Genomic DNA, 23,483 nt, shown 5'->3' with positions numbered 1-23,483 from the left:
GGTTTGGACAAAAACCCTTTGAATTTGGAATTTGATTTCATCCGGCGACTGTTTTATTTAGATCATCTTCTATGGCTAAACAGTGATATACTAATATACACACTAGCAAGAAAATCTTGGTTTATACAAACATCATGTTCTATACTTGGGCGTGTTTTTATAAAAGAGAATAATATCTTTTTATTTGGCATTACCATTAGTCATATGGTGCTATTTTGATGCTAAACACGTATTATTTTTGCTTTAAATATAAATATCTTGCTAGAGTTGTAAAACAAATTCTTTTTTACAAATAAATATCATATAACCTTTTTAGCTATGTATTATTCCTTCACAATAACAGTGTTTTTCCTAATCCTATATTTTCCCAATCACGCATTCTATACAAGCCATATGAGACGAGTTTTATAACCATGACAGCATGCTTCGTTCTCTACAATGGTTTATTTTCTAAGCTTGCAAGAATAGAAATTCCTCACAAGTGTTCCATGAATTTGGCTTATTTGGTGTGTACATGGAAGTTTGTTAATCTACTTATATAGTCCATAAAATATTTTCGTGTATTAAAGATTGTCTATGATTATTATTCTGAAACAACCAAATCTCTTCAGCTGTTGGTGCAGCTTTGTTCATACAATAGACCAGAGAAATTTGACAAATGAGAACGAGAATGAGAGCCAGAAAGCTTTCTTGCCCACCAAACTACAAGAAAAGCAGTGTGTTTGGCCTGCTGTTGTTTATCACATTCACACATCTACCCATCGGCGTGACGCCACAGCAACTGTCAGCCGCAGAAAACACTGGATCAACCAAAACCCTTTAAAAGCGTTTTCATTTATTTCACTCTTACCTGAAATATTCCTTCTAGGTTTCAGATCCTCAACTTTTGCAAGATTTGGAATTTATCGGATTTTCCAAAAATTCTACAAGATACCGTCCAATCCACAAGTATGGGGAATAATCCCACATTTAAACAGGACCTTGAATTTCTCTTCTTGTTTGTTAAACGTTCTTCACAAATAAAATCGTGCACAGAAGAATAAGTCGCAGATGTGAAAATTTGGTCTCCACGCATTTAAGCTATGGGAGACTTTCAAGCAGTCTACAATAATGAGCTGAAAGGCCTATTGGAATCTTTTTTTTTCCCCAAAGGTCCAGAGAATTGTACATGGCAAATTCTTGACTTCGAAAGTATCCTTATGTATGTATCAAAATTCACAACTATCAGAGCGTATTCTTTGGAGTAAATAAATTTCCTGAATTGCTATTAATTTCAGTCACTCCAACAATGGTGGTGTCTGTCAGAAAAGAATGGTATTGGTGGGCATCTACAAATGACAAGCAAAACCAGGATACAATCTGCAGATGGATTTTAGTTAGAACTCATGATTTAATATGGTCTTGCAAAGAAAAGATGCAAGACATTTCCTTTTGGAAAGAAGATATCTGATTTCATATTGAACTGGCACAGCTTCTACCAAGGATGCCACATAAAATGGCAGAATAAAACAAAATTTCCTCAATGCCGATTCGATCTCATTCTCTGTATATGGTTTGTACCATCCAGCACACTCGTGAGCCTAACACACTTTTCACAAAATTCTTCCTCCGCGAAGCGTAGTTCATCACAGAGCTGAACACATCGCACCTGCATAATAAAGTTTTATGGTTAGCCTATTCAAATAGCTGGGAGTTACTGGCGAAATGACCTATAGATTGAACAACTAATTTCAGAAATACTAAACAAGGACAGATAAAAGATCAACTGAATTTGTTTCTCCAATCTCAAATAACCTGATCTTCATTGCCTTTGGGCTTTGGTTTCATCCTTTTTCCACCATTCTTTCAAATTTAATAAAGTAAGCTTAGCATGCCTTATACCATGATTATGAGGCCCCAGATTCAGAACCTAAAACAGGACCGAATCTTCAGAGTAGTGCGGGAACTCGGCGCACATGCAGCAGGAAACCAGCCAGCCGGTTTTGTCCAAAACAAGTTAAATCGCAGTCATTCTAGTTTCCACTACACCCTGAAACCATTACCCGCTATTCAAACCCAAAACAACCCATAACTTGGTTACTTGGCAAACCTGATATGGTTTAAAGTCGAAGACCGAGAAAATTGAAAGCTAACATTTTGTGTTAACTTGTTATGATAGGGTGATTCTCCAATGGTTATAAACTGCTAGGATCACCCAAAATCAACAAACCTAGCATGTTTCACCATGGGACAAAATAACCCAGAGTATATGCTTGAGGCACATGCTTGAGCTTTAGTATTCTTAGGACATTAGCTACTACCTAGACAAATCCCAGCTACAGTTGTAGCATTTAAGTAATTCATTGTGCATAGCTTATAGTCTATTGACTCTATTCTCTTTCTTTCTTCTGATAAGCTTCAAGAACATTATGCAATTTGTCTGTTCACATATATTTTCTATTTCTGTAGTCCTCAAAGTTTCATTACTCACAGACATAATGAAGCAATACAGGATTTGAATAGATCCAGGAGAATCTGGAAAGGTTCCTAGCTAACAAATGGCCTCCATGGCAAGGAAGCATTCATCAAGACTAAAGTCTTGACAGTAGGAAAGGTGGGTCATTAAGACAACATCAACATATCGAACAGAAAAAGGAATCAATAACAAGGTCAATAGATGTCACAAAGGAAGCAGATAAACCTGAGGGCCATGATGAACAACATAGTTTTGCTTCATTTACATGCTTCACAGCAAGTCCAATCATCCACGATCCTACACTAACATCATCATGTGCATATGTCCGGAGAACAGACCTATCATAAAAAAGGAATCCGTCAAAAATAATTACTGAAATTACTTATTGATTTTTTTTATTTCTGCTTTTTACATCCTTGTTCATGCAGGATATAGAATTTGTGCACAATATATAGGTAGCATACCTGTTTATAGAAATGAACTGAGCTATGGCCCTCGATATGACAAACATTTCACCAGAAGCATGTCGGAAGTACCTATTATTCAATAAATGGAAATGGATGAGTCGCGACAATGACTGGTTTGAATGTTCTATCTAGTAAACACACAATGCATGTAATAGGAGTCAATATTTCTAATGCAAGCATTACTTACGATTTTCCATCACCAAATTTCCACCAGTCTGGTTCATACCACTTATGAGCTCTGTTTTAAAGGAAGCTGTTAGAAAAGCTTGCCAGACAAATAAGCAGCACATAAACTGAAAAAGCAACACCATGTTCTCAAAAGGAATTGCTGTAAACACTCACGATTCAGAGAAAACCTCGCCAGATTTCATACAGCCTATGTAGACACGAGGCTTGTCCCAGTGAGTTTTGAGCATTTCACTCAAAGTATCTGCATAAACACAATATGTTGTTCCATGTTAAGTACAATTCCTGTAAATATTTCAGAAACACGCCTGTACAAGCATTTGTGTAAGAAGCAATATGTATTCTGAAGCATACAGATTGAACTTTTCTACAGGCGTGTGAATTTCAAAAGAATAACAATCTTACTTTTTTCATGTAAGCGTATCACAGCTAATTGAAGCTGTCACAAGCAGCAGAAAACGACCATAGCTTTTCAGAAATCTTGGCGCACCTCGAGTATTTATATACCGATCAATTTCAAGAGGGGGAAATTATATTTCCAAATTACTAATCTGATTTGGTTTTCACTAGGTTTTCAAATTTAAAAATGAAATTGTTGGACGCTTTTCAAACGGTAACTACCAGTAATGCTGAAAAACAACAATCAGTGGTCACTTCTGATTTCCAAAACCATGGTCACAAGTTCACTACTATCGTAACATATCAACAAAATATGGGGGAACACTGACATAGACAATAAAAAAAAAAGTGCTCCTTGAAATGTGTCAATCAGATGGCTATAATTCCCATCTTTATTGCATGTATGAATGCAGATAAAATTATTTAAATTTGACCATTTGACCATCAATATTCAATATGTTCATGATATCTGGATTGAACATACAAAAAAGTACACGAGCATATTATCGTATGAATACCTTCATAGTTCATATCATTGCAGTTTCAAGAATTCCACTAGCATATTTAGGTATAGATTAGTGACCAGAGTCGAATATTAGCGATCATGCTCAGTCAAAACACTGTATTTGGAGCATGAGGAATTATCATAGATTCTACAAAAATTTATCATATGCGATAAAAAAATGCAAGCCACTAATAGAGTCAGGAAATTAACAGATGGCACATACCAACATTTATGTATATATCATCATTGACCTTAGCATAAAATGTAGCATCAAATCTCTCTGCAGCATTGGCAAAAAAACTTTTTGTCTTCATAGGAAGCTCTTCATCAGACTCTATATGATCGTCCTGCAATGTCATCTAATAGTCAAGAACTGAAAATAAAAGAATGGGTCATATGATCATCCTACAATTACAATTAATAGCCAAGAGTCCAAGAACTATAAAAGAATGGACCACGCTAAAAGTAGGGGTAAGGTTTTTTACTGTCACAACTCAGAACTCAACTTTCATAAGGAATAACGAACTTCTGATACTAAAAAATCCAAAGGGGAGTATTGTAGCAAATTATTAGGTAACTGGTCATTCGACAGGAATTTCAAGCAGGACATAATGCACGTAAAAATAGGAACAAGCATGAATAAAAAGAAGGTTTAAGAAAAACATGAATAAAAGTATCTGAAATCTGCACTCAACACTAAGAGAAGAGCAAACTAAGAAAAAAAACATGGTTATCAACATTAAGTATTACAGATCCAGTTGTTCAATCAGGCTTACCAAGATCAAAAAATCCTTGGTACTCCTATTTTCATCATCAATCTCCCTATCGAAAGTATCTCCTCGGTTTGCACTACGTACAACAGAACAATCAGATATCTAGATTTCATATGGTCATTACAGTATGACAATGAGTATACGGTACCTTCTTCCAACTATGAAACGTACTACAATGCCTTTTTCTTCTTCTAGTTTCTTCAGCATTGAACCTGCGCAGAAAAGTAAAATTAAACCACACAGGCAACTGAGAATAGTCTACCCAACAGTAGATTAGAAAATAATAAGATAAAGATAGAAAAAATATATCTTTATAAAATGAAGGTAATTTTCAACATATCAATTTATAGAAAAGGTACCACAACCACCATACTTCATTGTAAGAATAATCAAAACTGGACTATTTGCTTCTAGATCCATTCAATCACCTATTATTGCCAAATGCTAATGAGTGTCAATCAAATGGTACTAATTTTACAATAGGCAGCTCTGCGTTCAAGTCTTCCATATCATGTTAGTTAATCTTCAGAATACCTTATAGTGTGCTTAGGAATTTTTAAGTAATTGGTGTTTATACAGTCCTCAAAATGAACAACTTATGAACATGTCTCAGTGTTTATGTAGAACATTATCTTGCATCTAACACAATTTAGCACTAGATCTGGGTACCATTTTTCCAGCAGACACCAAACAAGAAATACATTGGCCAACATTCTGATAGTTGGCATAAACAAAACAAACTTTTCTCTAATTGTAATATATTTGATGGTAGAAGGAAGCATTTTATGTTGAAGTACAAGAACTTTGTAACATAACCCCTTATTTCAACTAAATGTCCAAATCTAAGCATTATTATTGGTTTCTATGGAAATATTATCAAACCAGAAGTGTCAAAACCATAGACATAAGAGAAATCCAAGTATGAAGTGGTACCTGTTGGTAGCCACGACTTCCTGACAGCATCACGATAGTTTTTCCTTCCAAAGCTTGTCATTATTCCGATAACAATTAGCGGCTTCTTTTTAGAATGAGTTGTATTTGTCTCAAAGGTATATTTCCCAACAAAACCTTCATGTTTCGCTGCAGCCAGCTCCATCTCAAGTGATGCCAACCTCTTGCCTTGCTGCCTAAAATGTAGAGGAAATTTAGCACTAAAGAGATTGCTGCAGCACTAAAATTTGCATATAAAATTAATTCTGTATGTTGGGTGCACCTACTCCAATTTATCACCAAACACTAAAAATTCACACTTTGCAACACGTTGAACAATTTTCAGATTGTAAATTGAAAGAGCGATATTTACATGATAATGGAGCAGCAAGGTTAGAATTACCTGCACGTAACAATCTTCAAGGTATCATCCACTGATATTGCCGATTGCCCCTGAATTGTACAGAACAAAACAGTTATTCGTGCTCTCAACTCAGCAGTAAAGTAGATAGTAGCACTGGAGAGCAAAAGGATTGGATCTCAGGTTCCTACCTGGCCAGTTCGTCTGTCGAGCTCCTTAATCAGGTAAACCCGGTTCTGTGCATCCTGCCACAATCTGAAATCTTAAAGTCAACAATATTTTCCTCGGAACAGCAAAAGGTCAAAACCCAATCATTTCTACAAACAAACAAAACAGAGCTCTCTCCCGTTGCTATTACAACCAGATGAAGCTAAGGTGCCCAATATTGGTAGTGCACAACATGGGAAAAGGTACTTCACGCAATGAACTGTGACACTGCAAGATCCAAAAGCAGCACGAGTAAATAGCAACTACGCAATGAAATTTGAATCCCAGACAAGAACTTAGCAGAGATTCAAACTTCACCACTAATTCTCCAATGCGCGAACAGCTGGATCAGAATTTCCTTAGCAAGATCACCCAATACTTTACAAACTAAGCATTTCTCCCGCCAAAGCGATCCAGGGATCTAGAATCCCTCCACGGCGATCGCCGCACACGCCAACCAAATAATCCAAGAAAATAACCGAAGCGAGCGAGCATTTCCCAGAAGCGACGAATGCGGTCAGCGAGCGAACGGGCGGGCGGACTCACCGGCCGGCGACGTAGAAGGAGGCCATGGTGGCGAACATGGCGAGCATCATCACCGACATCGGCGACCGCAGCGCCCCCGCGGTGGACGGCGCCGGCCGCCGCGCCGGGCCCTCCCGGATCTGCATCGGGATCTCGAGCTCGGTGCCCGCCCCCGGATGCCGCGCGCACACTCAGCACGGGCCCGCCATGGCCGCCGCCGCCGCCGCCGAGATCTCCGAAACCGCCTTCACGAACCTTCCAGAAACCGGCGCCGAGGGGGGTTGGGTTCTGGAAGGTTCTAGAAGCCGCGGCGGGGGAGCGGTGACGCTGGGGAGCGAGCGAAGGGTCGGAGCCGCCCGGTTGGTGCGCTACGAACGGTTTCAGTGGTTTTTTCTCTTGCAGCGATTGGATTTTAGAGAACCCTATGAAGCCGTGAAGGACGGAAGGAAGGAGCAAGGTTTCAAAATTGGATTCAAGATCGATTGCCGAGCCTGACGATTTCTTCGATATTTGCGGTTTTTTTATAGTAATTTGGTAAAATTCGGTAAAAATCGATCGAATTTTATTAAATTTTTTATTTTTTAATTTTAAATTTGAATTTAAATAAAACCGGTCAATTTCTGAATACGAACCGTAGCGAATTGGTCGTTAACCGTGAACATCGAGCGGTTACCGACGCATTTTAAAACTCTGGAAAGGAGAGGGCAGATGGTTTTGTCCAATTTGTCAACCAGAGCGAACTGATATAGTAATAAGTAACTCCAATTAATTTGAGTTTTACGGAGTAATCAATAAGAGTAAATTACTCTTATGCTTGCAATTTTTTAATTATCTTACATGCTACTAATATCTCTAATGTGTCGTTCACCCATAAGTGATCTAATGTGTCATTCACACATAAATGGCATATAAGGGAATTTATCAAATCAATAATGTTTATCTCTTTGTCACTATTATATTTTTGTCATCAATACTTCAACACTAGTATAATTTATCAGAAGAACCCAGTCACCATGTATAAGCTTTTTCGACACCGATTGGTACATTTGAGAAAATATGTTGTATGGCTTCATCAAAGTGAGAATACACCATAAAATATTTGAAATACATTATTAATAAAGGAAGGAAAGGGGTAAATGCTTCAAAACTTATATCATTGCGTATTTTAGGCATGGTAATAAAATATGAGATAGAAAACCTTAACCTTCCGTGTATGGTTTATTAACTCTAATGGTTGACTTGATAACATAGGAGCACATAGTACTTCGTCGTTCGTTCGTACTGTATTCGTTAAAAAAATTCATATTACATTATTTCCTATTTAATACTCATACTCTATTCATTTTCTATTCAATACTTTTCTTTTGACCTTCCGACATAACCATGCCGAGACTAAGATCGATCGGCTCACAATCTGGCCCAGAGCCTCACCAGATAAATTTAGGTTTTTGTCACTCCAAAATTATTGGTATAATAGGTAAGAGATGCTTATTAAGGGTCTCATACCGCCAAATAGTATAATGGATAAGAGGTGCCTATTAAGGGTCTCATACCACCAAATATTAGCTGGCCTTATATATTTTTAAGGCCATGCCTCATTGTGCGACCAGGGCGGGGTACGTGCGACTAGCACTCAGATCACAAAAGAAGACTCTGCAACCAGTCCTTGCTAGTCGCAGAGCAGGTACTTATCTGTAACACCCTGATTTTCATAATTTACAATTTTTTAAAAAATTTCAAGATTATTGAATAGCTTCACCAGTAGTATAGGTTTAAAACCTATTTTCTTAATCAATCAATCAATATAGGTTATTATTTTGTGTGCATTGCATGCTGAGTTTTGCTAGGAGCCAGGTAAATGCATTAGAGTTCTTTTTCCTTTTCTTTCTCTTTGGTGTTTTGAGTGAAAAAGATTTTGAAAAGGTTTTTACAAAACTCAGTAGTGAATAAGTTAAGGATCTTAATGGTTGGAATTCAAAATCTTTGAATTCATCATCTATTCAATCCTTGATTATACCTGATCCTTCTCCAGCTCAATTCAAATCTTATCCAAATTCTTGTTTAAAGTCAATCTCTCCTCTTCTCAAATTCTACCCAAACTTTAAATTCAAATTCCTTTTCTACTCCTATTCTTGTTCAACCTCATTTTTCGTTTCTCTCAAATTCACTCCAAACTCAATTCAAATTCAAATCATATTCAAATTTCTCTACAAAAGTTTCTTTTCTAAACCCTATATATTCCTAAAGTGTCTTTGGGCTCAATCTGGCTCAAGTCCAAATCCTTAGCCAAGTCTTTTAGATGGCCCAACAAAGGATCCACGAAATCTGTAAATTTTCGTAGAGTTTTGGATAGCCCCATCTTCGTATGAAGTTTCGGAGTTTAAAATGGCCTCAAATGCAAATATTGAAAATACCAAACTTGTAGGTCTCGTCGAGAGATTCGATTTGAACCTATGGAAGTCCTCTTTTGGATAATGGAGCTAGGAGTTATGGCCCCCGAAATCAGTGCTGTGCAGAGAAGTCCGAGTTCAAACAGTTTATCTTGTGGTGCATTTTTGGAAATCAAGATGACGTTTTCAAAAGTTCCAATGACTACCAAAGTTGTAGATCTTTTCGAGTACTATAATTTAGAATCTAGAAACGTCCAATTTGAAGTCCGGACAATGGAGATATCATCCTTAGAATATAGAGCTGCGAAAAAGGAAATCGTAATCGACTCGAACTCGAATCCGATTCGTGTTCGGTTTGGACTCCACCTCAACCAGCCACCCCTAGCCCTATATATATATGAGTTGCACGCCCTCTCCTACCTCTATTCCATGCCCCCAAGCCCTAGAAGTCACTGCTGCCCTGTCCGTGCATCGCCGGAGCGCCTTCGTTCGCTGGAGCCACAGCCGCCGCCACCCGTGATGCGCTACGTCGTCTTCTCCGCGAATCCTCCTTCTTCCACCATCAAAGCAAGGTGAGGACCCCTTGTTCTACTCCCTTACTATTGTTTTAGCATCATACTAAGTCCCTAGCTAAGCCCTAGCCCTGGCCAAAGCCCGATCTACGCCGCCACGGTCGTCACCGTCGCGGACAGGCACGAGATAGCAGCGCTGTAGCTGATTAGCATCGATGTTCCCGACCGACCAGAGGTCAAATCACCAAGCCCTTTCACTGGTGCATGTCCCATAATGTTCCCCACGCCCTCACCAACCAGGTTGCCCAGTAGAGCGGCCAAACTACCACAATCAAGGTCGACATACCCGCTGTCCGGTTTCTGGACGTGTTCTGCACACGCACCGGATTTGCATTCGCGTTCCCCGTCAATCCGAAAGCCGTATGGATGCACCAACCGCGTCATGGCGTGTCCCATCGAGTCTTCTACGTTACCCTAGGAGCCCATCCCCGTTTGTGCAACGACACGACCAGGACACCATTGCCAACCATAGCACATCGCAGCCATCACCCATCTCAGCTATGCTGATCGTTCTTCCTCTCAGTGGATGATCTACCCAAAACTTTACCGTAGCATTGTGTTCCCGGGATATATGAACATCTTTGTTCAAACGGTTTATCAAATTTCATAGCCAATCTCTTGGAACGCGAGTATCTTTGTTCCTGCATCTGTTCGCGGTCACCACCAAACCTAGAAGTAGTTATCGTTGCTTTGCCGCTACCTCGGATGATCCCTTTCAAAACCAACTATACCGCTAAGTTAGTCTTTCCGCGTTCTACGCCATGCTCCCCTCGTTTCACTGAAACACCACTAAAGCCGACATCGATGTTTGTGGTCACGTGCCTGATCGCCATCTCCGACGAAACCCGAACCACCACCGCTACATAGAGTCACCAGTAGTAACCTTAACCTAGAAGTGTAACATTCGGCCTTTTTATCCATCATAGGTAGTCGAGACTAGATCTCCGCGTATCCCTTCTTTAATCCAAGACGGTACTTGCATAGCATGCTAGGTCAGCACCACATCAGTCTCTTTAGCCTAGTCAGTGAAGTCTAGTCTGCCCTACATTTCTTGAATCTTGCGTAATGATGTTATCAAGCCTGACACAGTGATTGTGCAATAAACTCTTTTCCCATAGGAAGATAACTCTAATAAATTAGTCTTTCTTTTCAGTCTAATCCATCTCTCGAAAGCTCATTCTCTTTTCATCTTAACTCCGATTTAGGCGATTCTTGTGTCTAAACGTTTCTAAAATCATCCATATCCAACCATAGTATTTTTTTAAAGTGTTTTGATGATGTTTGGTATGTTATTCTTAGTGTTTGCTTTGTGTTGTTTGTCGGTAGTTCTCGCGATTAGTGGATAACGTTTCGGAGCAGTTCGAGGGACTTCAAAATCAAGATTTCGACAACACTGAGCAGTATTGGGAAAAAGGCAAGTGTCCTTGATCATATTGAACTTATGTTTTTAAATATTTTGTTTTACAAAATTGCATGCATTGTCTGTCAATATGATGAGTAGTCACCTATATTAGGGGTTTCCCTAAATTTTCCCTTATCATCCCTTGGAACCTAGATGGTTTATGTTCAAGTGTCTTTTATGGGTAGATTGCTTAGCCATGCTTTTGGGATACTAGAAAGTGTCATAATCATGACTAATGAACATATGCAACAATAGTCATTAATGTGTTAATGGTCTAGCAACATGGAACATTAGGCCTTGAGCAAAGTAGTTTTGATGGTTGCCATGGTTATGATGTTGGTTTAGTGTTTGCTCAAGTAACCTAAGTAAGGACCGGTTTGTGGAGCGACAACCCAAGAAGTAACGTACCAACCACAAGGCCGATATGGGTAAGGCGTGACATACTTATTAGAGTCTATCCAGTGTGTGTTGGGTCAGTACAAAAGGGGGCTTCTGGGTAGGAGCTTAGCTTGCGTAAAGCCTAGCGGTGAAACCTAGTGAGCAGACACATACTGGATTAGTCTCTGGTTAGTGGAAAGTGTCATACAGTGATTCTTGGCGGCACACCACTGGTGTGTGTTAAGTGTTTCGCGAACACGGCAACATGGAATTCACTGACTCATGGGGAAAGCTGGACAACCTCTACAAAGTGTAAAACTGTTATAACAGTCGTGCTCACGGTTATGAGAGACTTGGATTCTCACATGATTAGTGGGTTGTGGTTATGAGTTTGGTTGTGGTTATGGTTCTGGTACAGAGAGTACTAGATGGTTGTGGTTATGGTTTTGGTACAGGGAGTATTAGATGGTTTTGGTTATGGTTCTGGTACAGGGAGTACTAGATGATTTTGGTTATTGTACAGGGAGTACTAGAAGGTTGTGGTATGCAAGGTGGGGAGCCTTTTATGCTGCGTGTTGGACTGTATGGGTTACATTCACTTAATAATTGCTTAATACTTTTGAGTCCAAATATGTTTTCATTACTCGCATTTACGCAAATATACCATGTGTTAGCCTATTCTTGGTATAAGCCTGCATATCATTACTTTCCCTCACTTGCTGAGCGCGTCATGTGCTCACACTTGCTATTTTTCCTATACCATGCGACATGTATGCTGCTGCTCAGTGAGTGAAGATGTTGAAGACTATCAAGACGAGGTTGTGACGTTCTAGGCACGTGTCTCCCGGTCAGTTGCCTGCGGTGTTGTTGGGCACCAGTGCTTCTGTTCCGCTGCAGATATCTTCATAGAAGGCAATATATGTCAATTGATGTAAGAGTTTAACGTTATTTAATAAAAGTATTGCTTTTGTTACTTCACCTATGACGTCCTTATGTGTGTTGAACATCCTAGGCATACATAAGCCACATCTGGTTTTGGCTATTAAAACCAGGTGTGACATTATCTAACATGTCAGATTGCATTTAATGACGTTCACTCAAGTATTTCTTTTTCTTCCTATTGCACTCCCTTTCGACAAGCTTAGTCGTGGCAGGCGTGGTGCTACAGTGACCAGTCTTGTAGCATTTAATGCTACGGGACGGCCTTGCAGGCAAGTGTGACAACGATCGGTGGATTGGACAGGGTAGGCAGGATGACAAGAGCAGGATGGGTGTGCCTTCTCCCTGTTATGATAAGCTAGGAGTGGTTGGCTTCGTCCGGAGTAGGACTGATATAGAGTTTGGCACGATCCATTTGTAAATATTTCTTTCCCCTAATATATAAAGGGGAGGACCTAACTTGTAAGGACACGAGAGAACCAATTCACACATTCATAAGAAAATACACATGATGTAGGACTATTATTTCACGGGAGGTCTGAACTTGGATAAATCCTTATGTTCTTGAGTTCATTTGACACGCATCCACATGAAACAAGGACTCAAGCGCCCATCGTTCGGTATACCTCGGATACATTGTCATGGATCATCCCCTAACAGTTGGTACGCTAGGTAGGGGCGTGTTTTTCACATTTTTGCAAGTGTTGAGACTATGGCTGGGCTGCCCATGTCTGAATCCGTGGCGGCCACAGAGTCCCACGAAGTGTTCATCATGGGGTGTGACCTAGACAAGCCCGGTGTGCTCCGAGTATAGGACACTGAGACGGAGTCTAGGATTCCGAGACCGAACATGAAGTCTGCATGGCGGACTATACAACAGGGGGTAGCAGAGACTCTCATGTCCTGGGTACCAGTAGTGAGTCCCAGGCTATTTGCCCAAAGGGAAACTAGCCTGGCACCGGACATGGAGGCGGTCCTATACTACGCTAGCAACTACGATGCTACCTGGAGGAGCACCCGCATAGGGTCACGCCATGCCGCAGACACGCACCATGTGCCAAACACGAGTGTCAGGGCTCCCCCTCATGACGTCTCGTCGCTCCGTGGTCAGCGGCTCGATTACGAGACCATGACACCTACATAGAACCTGTAGACTGCACGATTGCTTCTTAGCCACCAGTCGGTGGTAGTACTGGAGAGTTCACCAGTAGTGTCACGGTTGCACGACCTCGCCCTCTTGGTTGAGATCGCCTGACGCTAGACCGTGACAACAGCCACCTCGTCCGTTGCAAGGGCTGGTGAAGGTCACGATCGCCAGAGTTTGCAGCAGGTGAGAGCTCGTGCTCCCTCAGTAACAAGGAGTACGAGGAGACCCCACCATGTCGAGATAGCCAACCCACCGACCTGTGTAACTCTCTTTGCACCTGCGACCTTTGTGACGTAATCTGGGGCCAGAGGGCCACCAGAGAGCAGGAGGATCGTGCCTGGTGAGAGCTAGAAAAGGGCAACTGGTCCTAGAACTCACATTCTCCATGTAGGGAGGCATCTGACTTCTCCATCCCATCATCAGGGCTGCGAGACCATCGGCTCTCTCCCCGATCGCGTGCACCCTCCCATCGGCAAGCGACTCCCCTTTACGAGATGGGGTGCAATGCTTTCTCAACCAGAGCGCGAGAGATGCGCTGGCCAAACAAGTTTCGGCCGGTCCTAGACAAAAAATACGACGGCTCGACTAACCCAGAGGAGTTCCTATAGATCTACACCACCATGGTGCAGGCCGCGGGAGGTGACGGGAAGGTCATGGCGAATTATTTCCCGACCGCTTTGATCGGCTCAAACCGATCCTGGCTTATGAACCTCCCCTGCGGGTCGGTTCATTCTTGGGAGAACTTGTGCGACTAGTTCATCACCAAATTTTAGGGAAGCTACGCCCGACCAGGGGTCAAGAACGACCTGTATCAGGTCAAGCAGCGACATGGCGAGCCACTGTGAGACTACATCCGATGTTTCATTGAATGCCATAATACAATTCCAAAGATTACGGGTGAGTCCATAGTCATAGCGTTCTGGAGGGGGGTCAGAGACCAGAAGATGGTTGAAAAGCTGTCCACCAAGGAAGTTTGGAGCACCACCAAGCTCTTCAAGCTCGCAGACAAGTGCGCGTAGGCCGCCGAGGCCAGAGAGCGCCAGATCGGCGTGAGGCCTTAGACGATCTCCGACCAGCCTGCTCTTCCCAAGGGGCCAACCTGAAGGAGAAAAAGAAGAATAAGCGCAAGGTTGAACCGCTCGACGTCATGGCAGTTCAACAGGCCGACCAGCCTCGCCGGTGCTTTGAGAAAAAGGACGAAAAGAAGGGAAAATGTTACTTCTAAATCCACCGTACCAACGCACATGACCTAATTGAATGCAAGGTTGTATGAGGCATCATCGACAAGGAGCTTGAGGTTCGCAACCCAGGCGCGATGACGATGGTGAGGACAGGGCCAATCCCGACCAGTCGGCTCTAGGTTTTCAGTAGGGCGAGCACATGATCCACATATCTTTGGGGGTGTCGCGACGTGTTCCTCGAATAAGCAATACAAGTCAGTGGCCCGCAAGGTATGTGCAACCTTGCCAAGTCTGAATCGCGTCTAAAGTGGTCGGAGGTACCTCTCACATTTAGCCAGGCGGATCACCCCACATGCGTCAAGTGCCCCAGACATTACCCCATCGTAGTCGAGCCCATGGTGCATAATATTCGAATAGGGCGCGTGCTGATCGATGGAGGGAACTCCATCAACCTCCTCTTTGCTGACGCACTGGACGTCCTGCAAATTTTGAAGAGTGCATTTAAACAATCTCCTCCCTTCTTCAGAATCACCCATGGCTCTTCGGCCAAGCCATTAGGGTATATCAAGCTACCCATCACCTTCGGTTCACTGAATAACTTCAAAACTGAGAAGGCCATGTTCGATGTGGCAGACTTTGGGACTGCTTACAACGCAAACCTGGGGTGACTAGCGATGACCCAATTCATAGGCACCTCCCGCTGTGCCTACCAGGCAATCAAGACCCTAGTCCCAAGGGAGCCATCACTATTTTGGGCAATCCAAAGACGGCCCTGCACTGTGACAAGAGGAGCCTCAACATGGTTGAGTTAAATCTCAGGTTGTAACCCGAGAACGCCAAGCCCAGTGGTCGCCTGGTGAAGGTACACATCGTCGCCAATCCCAACGATTGGCTCAATGCATTTGCCTAGATGACACCAACCCATCCAGGATGGTCTAGATAGGGCTAGACCCTAAATAGGAACTCGTGCTCATCACTTTCCTTTGGGCGAATGCGGATGTTTTTTCTTGGAGTTTGTTCGATATGCTTGGAGTCCCTAGGGACGTGATCGAGCACAAGCTGTCAGTGCGACCTGACATGCGACCAGTAAAGCAAAAAAGCATGTTGGTTCGCACCCGACCGAAAAGAAGCATTTCGTGAGGAGATCGATAAACTCCTGGAAGTAGGTTGTATCCAAGAAGCGCAGTACCCGAAGTGGCTGGTTAACCCCATCATGGTCCAGAAGTCTAATGATAAGTGGAGAATGTGCGTCAACTTCACCGACCTCAACAAGGTGTGCACGAAGGATCTCTTCTCTCTACCACAAATTGACCAGCTTGTTGACTCAACTACCAGTAGTGATCTGCTAAGCTTCTTAGATGCCCATTAAGGTTACCATCAGATTAGCATGAATAGGGTAGATGAGGAGAACACTTCTATTATAACACCCTTTAGAGTCTTTTGCTATGTAAAATGCCTTTTGGTTTGAAAGCATTGGTGCCACTTACTAGTGATGTATTTAGCTCATCCTTCGACCATAGCTCAATAGAACATTGAAGCATATGTTGATGATGTGGTCGTGAAAAGCAGGACCAAGGAAGACCTAGTCACGGACCTCCAGGAAACATTTGACAACCTTCAGAAATAGCTCATTAAGTTGAACCCAGACAAATGCACCTTTGGAGTTCCATCTGGGAAGTTGATCATTTTCCTCGTGTCTAGTCGAGAAATAGAAGCAAACTCTGACAAGATCAGAGCTATCGACTAGATGGGATACCTGACGAGATTAAAGGAAGTCCAGAAACTAACTAAGAGCATGGCATCTTTGAGTAGGTTCATCTCAAGGATGGGAGAAAATGGGTTGCCGCTCTTCAAGCTCCTGAAGAAAAGCGACCACTTCCTATGGACGCTAGAAGCAGAGGTATCCTTCCAAGATCTCAAAAGGTACCTCACTTCCCTCCTGTACTAACCGCTCCTTGACCAAATGAGTAGCTCATGCTCTATGTTGCAGCTACCCCACAGGTCACGAGTGCGGTCCTGGTCGTCGAACAAGAAGGTCTTCAAGAACTAGCGTACTATATCAGTGAAGTCCTACACGATGCGAAGGCTCGGTACCCATAGGCATAAGCTATTGTACGCCATGTTGATTGCCTCTCGTAGACTTAGACACTATTTCCAGGCCCACAAAATCGTGGTAATCTTCTCGCTCCCAATTATAGAAATCATCCACAGTAGGGATGCAGCAAGGAAAACAGCGAAGTAGGCAGTAGAGCTCGGGGAGTTCGATATTCATTTTGTCCCCCAAATGGCTATCAAGTCACAGGCACTGGTTGACTTTATGGCCGAATGGTCGTCTTTTGAGTCCGAGTGGGAACAACATCCAGGGGTGATGAGTCACTAGACCATGCACTTCGATGGGCCCTTCATGTTGAAGGGAGAAGGGGACATCCTTAGGTACGTAGTTTAATTATATTTTCACGCCACTAATAATGTTGCAAAATATAAAGGCCTCTTTTTAGGAATGAGAGTAGGCTCCGCACTTGGTATAAAATGCCTGCTAGCGAAAGGGGACTCACTACTGATTGTAAACCAAGTGCAAAAGGAGTTTTAGTTCTCTGACCTAATAATGGTGGCATACCTCGCTGAAGTGAGAAAGTTGGAGCAACGCTTTATCAGTTTTGATGTTAAGCATGTTCTATGCAAGGGCAACTTCCTCACCGATGAGCCGGCCCGTCTGGCTTCTTCTCGCACACCAGTCCTAACTGGAGTCTTTGAAAAAAGACTCACACGACCATCCATCATGGTCTCAGACCAAGGTGAAGGGGATGCTCCGTCTGGAAATAGGGCACTTGAGGTAACACCTTTGGAGGCAACGCTTCCTTTGGTGTAGTCCTCGGGCGGATATCATGTGGTCGCCCAGCTTGATTTGGGTACGCCTTAGATGGATCAGATCTTGGCATACTTTCATAATCGAGTGATCCCTGACGATGATGCATTAGTGAAAAAGGTCGCACAGCAAGCCCGCAAATACTCCCTGGTAGAGCGATGTCTCTATCGCAGGAGAAGCAACGACCTTTTACTACAGTGCATCACTCATGAAAAGGGGAGCACGCTGCTCTCTAATATTCTTGGAGGCATATGTGGTAGCCACACTTCATACCATTCTCTGGTGGAAAAAGCATTCCGGTAAGGATTTTATTGGCCCATAGCCATTTAGCATGCTTGCAACCTGGTGAAATGGTGCGAGTCATGTTAGTACCATGGCCGATAGATTAACCTACCAACCCAAACACTGCAAACCATACCACTCTCTTGGTCTTTCACTGTCTGAGGGCTTGATATTGTGGGACCATTCCTTAAGGCCCCTGGCGGTTTCGAATTCATATTCGTGGATTAAAGTTGAGCCCATCAGGAAAATCACCATCATAGCAGTGATTAAATTCATACGAGGACTGGTAGTGTGGTTTGGCAGTCAAAACCGCATAATTATGGACAACAAGACTCACTTCGTTAGTAGCACTTTTTAAAACTATTGTGAAGAGATCGGGACCAAAATATGATACGCCTTAGTAGTACACCCCCAGTGTAACGGGGAGGGAATCTACTATCTACTTAACCGCTAGGCAAAGAGGAGTAAGTCTATCAGATGCTCGCCTATATTTATCTATCCTTATAGGTTGAAAGTCTATAACCTTTCTTGCTAGGGAATGTATCGCAGCGAAACCCAGGCGCTTCGAGGCGACAGCACAGGAGAAAGTTGTCGCAGAGAGGAGTGGAGCTTCCTTCCACTTGAGAGATAGGCAAACCAGAGTTTAGAGCCACCTTGATTTAGGATGTCAGAACACCAATCGGATCGGGTGGACAGGAACAACTAAACTATAAAAGATTTTCCTAAACCTTCATGTCATTTGTCTAGCCTTCAATTAGAATAGCCCTCCACAGAACACTCTAAAAAGTCAAAGGGGAGCTAATAGGTTCTAAACTCTCCCACCCGATAAAGGAATTGAAAGACTACCCCGGGCCACATAGGCTATTCCCTTCCGCTTGTCAAAAGGGCAAACGGGATGGTACTACAATGAATCAAAAACTGAGTCTTTGATCGGCTTCAAAACTATTTGAGACGCCGAGTGGACGAACTCTACATAGTACTCTTGTCGTTGCGAATGACTCCCAGCAGAGCCACAACTGAGACTCCATTCTTCCTGGTCTTTGGTGCCCAAGCAATGCTCCCCTCCGAGATCGCCATCCAATCACCTCGAGTAACCAGCTACTCGAACGACGATCAGGTGGCTAGACATGAGAATGACATAAACCTGATCGAAGAGTTTTATGATCACTCTCTGATTCAAGCAGCCTGATACCAGCAAAGCCTCAGATGCTACCACGTCCGCAGGGTGCGGGAGCGAATCCTGGTTGTAGGTGACCTTGTCATAAGGAAAATCCAGAATAAAGCAGATCGGAACAACCTCTCCTCCAAGTGGGAAGGGCCCTATAAAGTGATCGAGTTTACCTGACCAGTTGTGGTCAAGATAGCCATGGAGGATAACCGCGTATTGCATAATTCATGGAATATAGCGCAGTTGTGCAAGTTCTATGTGTAAGTCTGCTCGAGCATGAGCCCATTTTTTCTGTTTCGCAGGATCTCCCGAATAAGAACTACCCTCGCTTGCTAGTTTTTCCCATTCAAAGACCAGACACTTTTTTTTGTAGGATCTCTTAGACATGAACGGTCTCCCGTTGGCTTATAAGTTTTTCTGATTCAAAGACCAGACACTCTGTTTTGTAGGATCTCCCAGACAAGAATGGTCTCCCTTCAACTTGTAAGTTTTTCCGATTCAAAGACTAGACGCTTTGTTTTGCAAGATCTTCCCGAACAAGAACAGTCTCCCGTCGGCTTGTAAGTTTTTTCGATTCTAAACAAGACGGCCTGGTCGGCAGCCTTTCCATCGAAAAGACGGTCGAGGGCTAGAACAGTTTAGGATTTGTAGTCCTTTCCAAGCCGCTAGTTTATTTTGCCGGTTCACTCATATGTTGAGTACCAAATCGATTGGGAGGGAATCAAAATTGCCGCTCGCGCAGTGTCAAGGTGTAACAACCCAAATTCTTAAAACTAAGAAAATAAAAACTTTTCCAAAAGAAACTAAAAAGAGCTTTGCAAAATTAAATAAATCCCTAAGTGTGTATGTGTGCTTTATACATATATACATATATGTGAGTATGTGTGTTATATGTATAAATACATATATGCAATGAGCGCTTTGTCCTACAAAAGAATGTTTGTTTATGTGAGCTATATGTGTATTGATTGCTTGCTTGATTGTTTGTTTATGTGAGCTATATATACATGTGGTATATACCTTGTATGTATTTATATATATATATATATATATATATATATATATATGAGTATATATATGAGAGAAAATAGTTTTGAAACAGAAAAGCTTTTAAAAATGAAAAGGTCGAAGCCCATCACCTCTCTTCCTCTCTGCTCTGGCCCAACCCAATCACCCCAGCCCAAGTCCAGCCCGTTGCATCTCTTCTTTTCCCCTCCCTCTCTACTCAGCTCGGTAGTGCAGCAGCTCGACCGGCCGCCATCAGCGTTGACGCCACCGTACCCGAGTAGAAGAAGTGTGCCAACCGCCCAAACATGTTCGCTAGAGCTTCAAGAAGCTTGAGCCCGCGCCGGTTTTGTAGGAACCCGAACCAATCACGAGATGATCGTGCAAGGAAGTCCATCGACCGTATGGAATTCCACTCAAATTCATGAGTTGGAGTTAGAGATAAGCCAAGCAACAAGCGAGGAAGAATCCAAGTGCTATACGTGAGCTTTTGCCCAAAAGATAGAAGCCCGAGCTAGTGTGAATCGACGGAACCGAGTTCAGATAGCCATCTACTGCCCCTCTTCCACATCTGATTCAATTTAGAGATCAGGTAGCCTCCCGCTTATATATATGTGATCCTGCGCCCTCCTTAGAGCATCCCGAGCGTTTTCCCCAAGTTCTCACTGAGAAATCAACGCCCAAAGCCTAGTTCCAGCTAGAGTCGAAGCTCCAAGCCACCACCCGTTGTCGCTAGCCTCAACCGCGCACCACCGACGACAACCCGTAGCCCAACTGAGTTCGCAAGGTGCCAGAGTCTGAGTTCCGCTGCTTGCCAAAGTTGCAAGAGGTCGGTGACGTGATTCCGGCCATTGTCTGATGAGTTGTCGCCGCCTGGGAAGTTGCCACCGTCATCGTCTTCACTTAGGAAAAGAAGAAGCAAGGTGAGCCATTCAATTCAAATCTTGTGGTCAAGATTAGATTTGTGCTTACCTCTTCGCTAGCCAGTTAGATGTTACCACATGTCACTTCATAATCCGAGTCAGCCTAGCCATGTCATCGTTCCAAGTCAGCATGCCACATCAGCGCTTTTGCCGATGTGTCATACCACGTCAGCTCTAGTGCTCAGTCAGCAGCTCAGTCATCATTTGTTTTTCTTTTTAATTATTTTAATTGCTTTGATTACGTCATAATAGTTAAATATAGCAATAAATAGTTTTCTGTATAAAAATAATTATTAAAAAATAATAATTAGGTAATTGATTTATGAAAATGTTTAATAATGTTTTATAGGTTTATTTAATCTGTTTAATAGTTTTAAATAGTTTTATAATTCAAATAGATGCTAGAAAATTCCAGAAAAAACCCAGAAAATCATAGATGGCTTTGGAAAAATCCTAGAAAAATCTTAGCAACATAATTTCATTTATAGATAATATTTTCAGTCCTGTTCTAATATTTAGAAAATCATAACTTGTAAACCATAGCTCTATTATGACCCGTTCTTTCGTTGAATTATCCGGAATAGTTTAATCTTGTGATGATGATGTTTGTTGTGTGATATTTGGTTCTTCTTGGATCTTGGTGTTTATGTGCTGTTATTTTTCTGCGTTTGTTGCGAGTTGACGCCAATGTTTTGGAGGAGCTAGAAGGTCTCCAGGATCAGTATTTTGGTGACCCAACTGAGTTCAGTGAAGGTAAGTTATGTTCTTGATCATTTTTATCCCAGTTTATAAATATTTTATTCTATAAACATGTATGCTAATAATATGTTGGGAATCCCAAGTGAGATGATGATTAGCCTTGCTTTGGTATGGTAAGCATGATAACTGTTCCACAGACTTGATAATTGTCGGTGTAAAGAATAGTAGGCTCCCCTCGTGGGCGGACCCACTTCGGTAAGATATCAGCAGGTGTTGCGTGTCACGTTTTGTCCTGAAACCTGGCCACCCTGCGCGACCAGCCAGCAACCATGCAACCAGGCTCTCCGACCAAGCTCCGCGACCAGTCCCCAGGTCACAGGAGCCTCTGGTCGCGAGGCAGGTATGTGTCCAAACATTCTAAATCACAATAAATGTCTTTTCACTCGAGTATTTCCCTTCCCCGGGTCCTCTTTCGGGTCGTCCAAAGCATGGCCGATGCAGAGCTGCCGTGTCCCGTCCCATAGCATTAAAAGCTACAAGACGACTTGACGAGCGTGGCAGGAGGTCTTTTGGCAGGTGTGCAGGCGGCGCGTGGGACGGGACGGGGCAGTCTAGGCGACCGGGACAACGCAGGTGGTGGAGTGATGGGACAGGCTCTGTAGCGCCGTAGAGCAAATGGATACGTCTACTCTTAATGATGGGCCTAGGTGGGAAGCTCTGGCTAGGCCTGAGTCTATGTCTTGACTCATGTGTAAATCATCTCTCCCTCTAATATATAAAGGAGGAGTACTAGGCTTGTAGCAGATAGAGGAAAAAGAGAGGTCTAGAGGCGAAAGAGGTCGAGAAGAAGGCTGAGCAAAAACATCATCTGTACCTCACTTAGACAACAACAAGAAGAATACACATGATGTAGGGCTAATACCCTGAGGGGGCTTGAACCTGGATAAATCCTGGTGTTCTTTAGTCACACACACACATAGCCAGATCCAACATACGCATCCCGAGCAAAGATCACGCACTCATCGTCCGATACACCCCGGGATCATTGTCAGGGATTTACCATCGACAATAATAGTCCTATGCAATAATGAAAAAATATGATGGAATAATTTTTGTAGCAATATGGTATAGGGATTTGAGCATGTGGTATGATGGGATGTATTGTTTGAAAAGTTGTAGCCTTTCTATATTTACAGTACAACCACAAACCTGGAATGGGACGGGTCTAACCAAGTAATTTGCTTACTCTCAGCATACTGTAGACCGAGCAGAAGAACGGTGAATGGACGATGTCTTGGGATTCGAAAGGTGCAAGAGGGGGCTTCCGTTGTTGGGGTGGAATCACGCGGCAGTGAAACCTTAGCGGGTAGACATATGCTAAGAGGGGGTATTGTAAAGGCTTTGTAGTGGATTCCTAGCGCACACCTCGGTAGTGTGTAAGAGTTATACATCGGCTAATGGATGCTCAGCAAAACGGGATGATACGTCTTGTGGATAAAGTACAACATTTGCAGAGTTAAAACTGAATATTCAGCCATGCTCACAGTCATGAGTGGCACTGAAAATCTACCATGATTATAACTTGATGTTTTGTTTAGTTGGGTAAACTGTAATGGTGGGAATCATAGTTGAGGGTGGTCAATCATAGTGGTGGGAATTATGATCGAGGGTTCAACCTTAGTGAATGAAACTTTGGTTGATGTGCTGGTTAGTTGGATAAGTC

The 23,483-nt window shown here is 42.7% G+C and overlaps 1 protein-coding gene across 2 annotated transcripts; it reads right to left on the bottom strand.

The window, feature by feature from the left end:
- Positions 1–1,126: 1,126 nt before the first annotated feature.
- Positions 1,127–7,225, bottom strand: LOC133899417 (hydroxyproline O-galactosyltransferase HPGT1-like). Of its 2 annotated transcripts, none has more exons than XM_062340405.1 (12): positions 6,830–7,225; positions 6,268–6,331; positions 6,119–6,168; positions 5,719–5,912; positions 4,934–4,997; positions 4,789–4,861; positions 4,236–4,359; positions 3,265–3,352; positions 3,110–3,160; positions 2,920–2,991; positions 2,681–2,793; positions 1,127–1,648 (listed from the first exon to the last, which is right to left on the bottom strand). In XM_062340405.1, exons 1-12 carry the CDS (start codon positions 6,952–6,954, stop codon positions 1,626–1,628), a joined length of 1,041 nt encoding a protein of 346 aa, XP_062196389.1. In that variant the 5' UTR covers positions 6,955–7,225; the 3' UTR covers positions 1,127–1,625. The 2 variants fall into 2 exon arrangements, with proteins under 2 accessions (XP_062196389.1, XP_062196390.1); XM_062340406.1 differs by having other exon boundaries at positions 1,129–1,648; positions 6,268–6,321; positions 6,830–7,223.
- Positions 7,226–23,483: the final 16,258 nt, after the last annotated feature.

The sequence above is a fragment of the Phragmites australis genome, chromosome 18 (genome assembly GCF_958298935.1).
Source record: "Phragmites australis chromosome 18, lpPhrAust1.1, whole genome shotgun sequence".
Lineage (NCBI taxonomy): Eukaryota > Viridiplantae > Streptophyta > Magnoliopsida > Poales > Poaceae > Phragmites > Phragmites australis.
The sequence above is the reverse complement of the archived record's forward strand: the minus strand, read 5'-3'. Positions and strand labels throughout refer to the sequence as shown.

Bases quoted from the DNA above. Each gene is read 5' to 3' on its own strand.
- LOC133899417 (XM_062340405.1), bottom strand. From the start codon at position 6,954: ATGCAGATCCGGGAGGGCCCGGCGCGGCGGCCGGCGCCGTCCACCGCG. The intron at 4,998-5,718 runs GTACCACTTCAT...TTTTCTGCGCAG, and splicing joins GAAGTCGTGGCTACCAACAG to GTTCAATGCTGAAGAAACTA. The intron at 2,992-3,109 runs GTAAGTAATGCT...ATTGAATAATAG, and splicing joins AAATTTGGTGATGGAAAATC to GTACTTCCGACATGCTTCTG.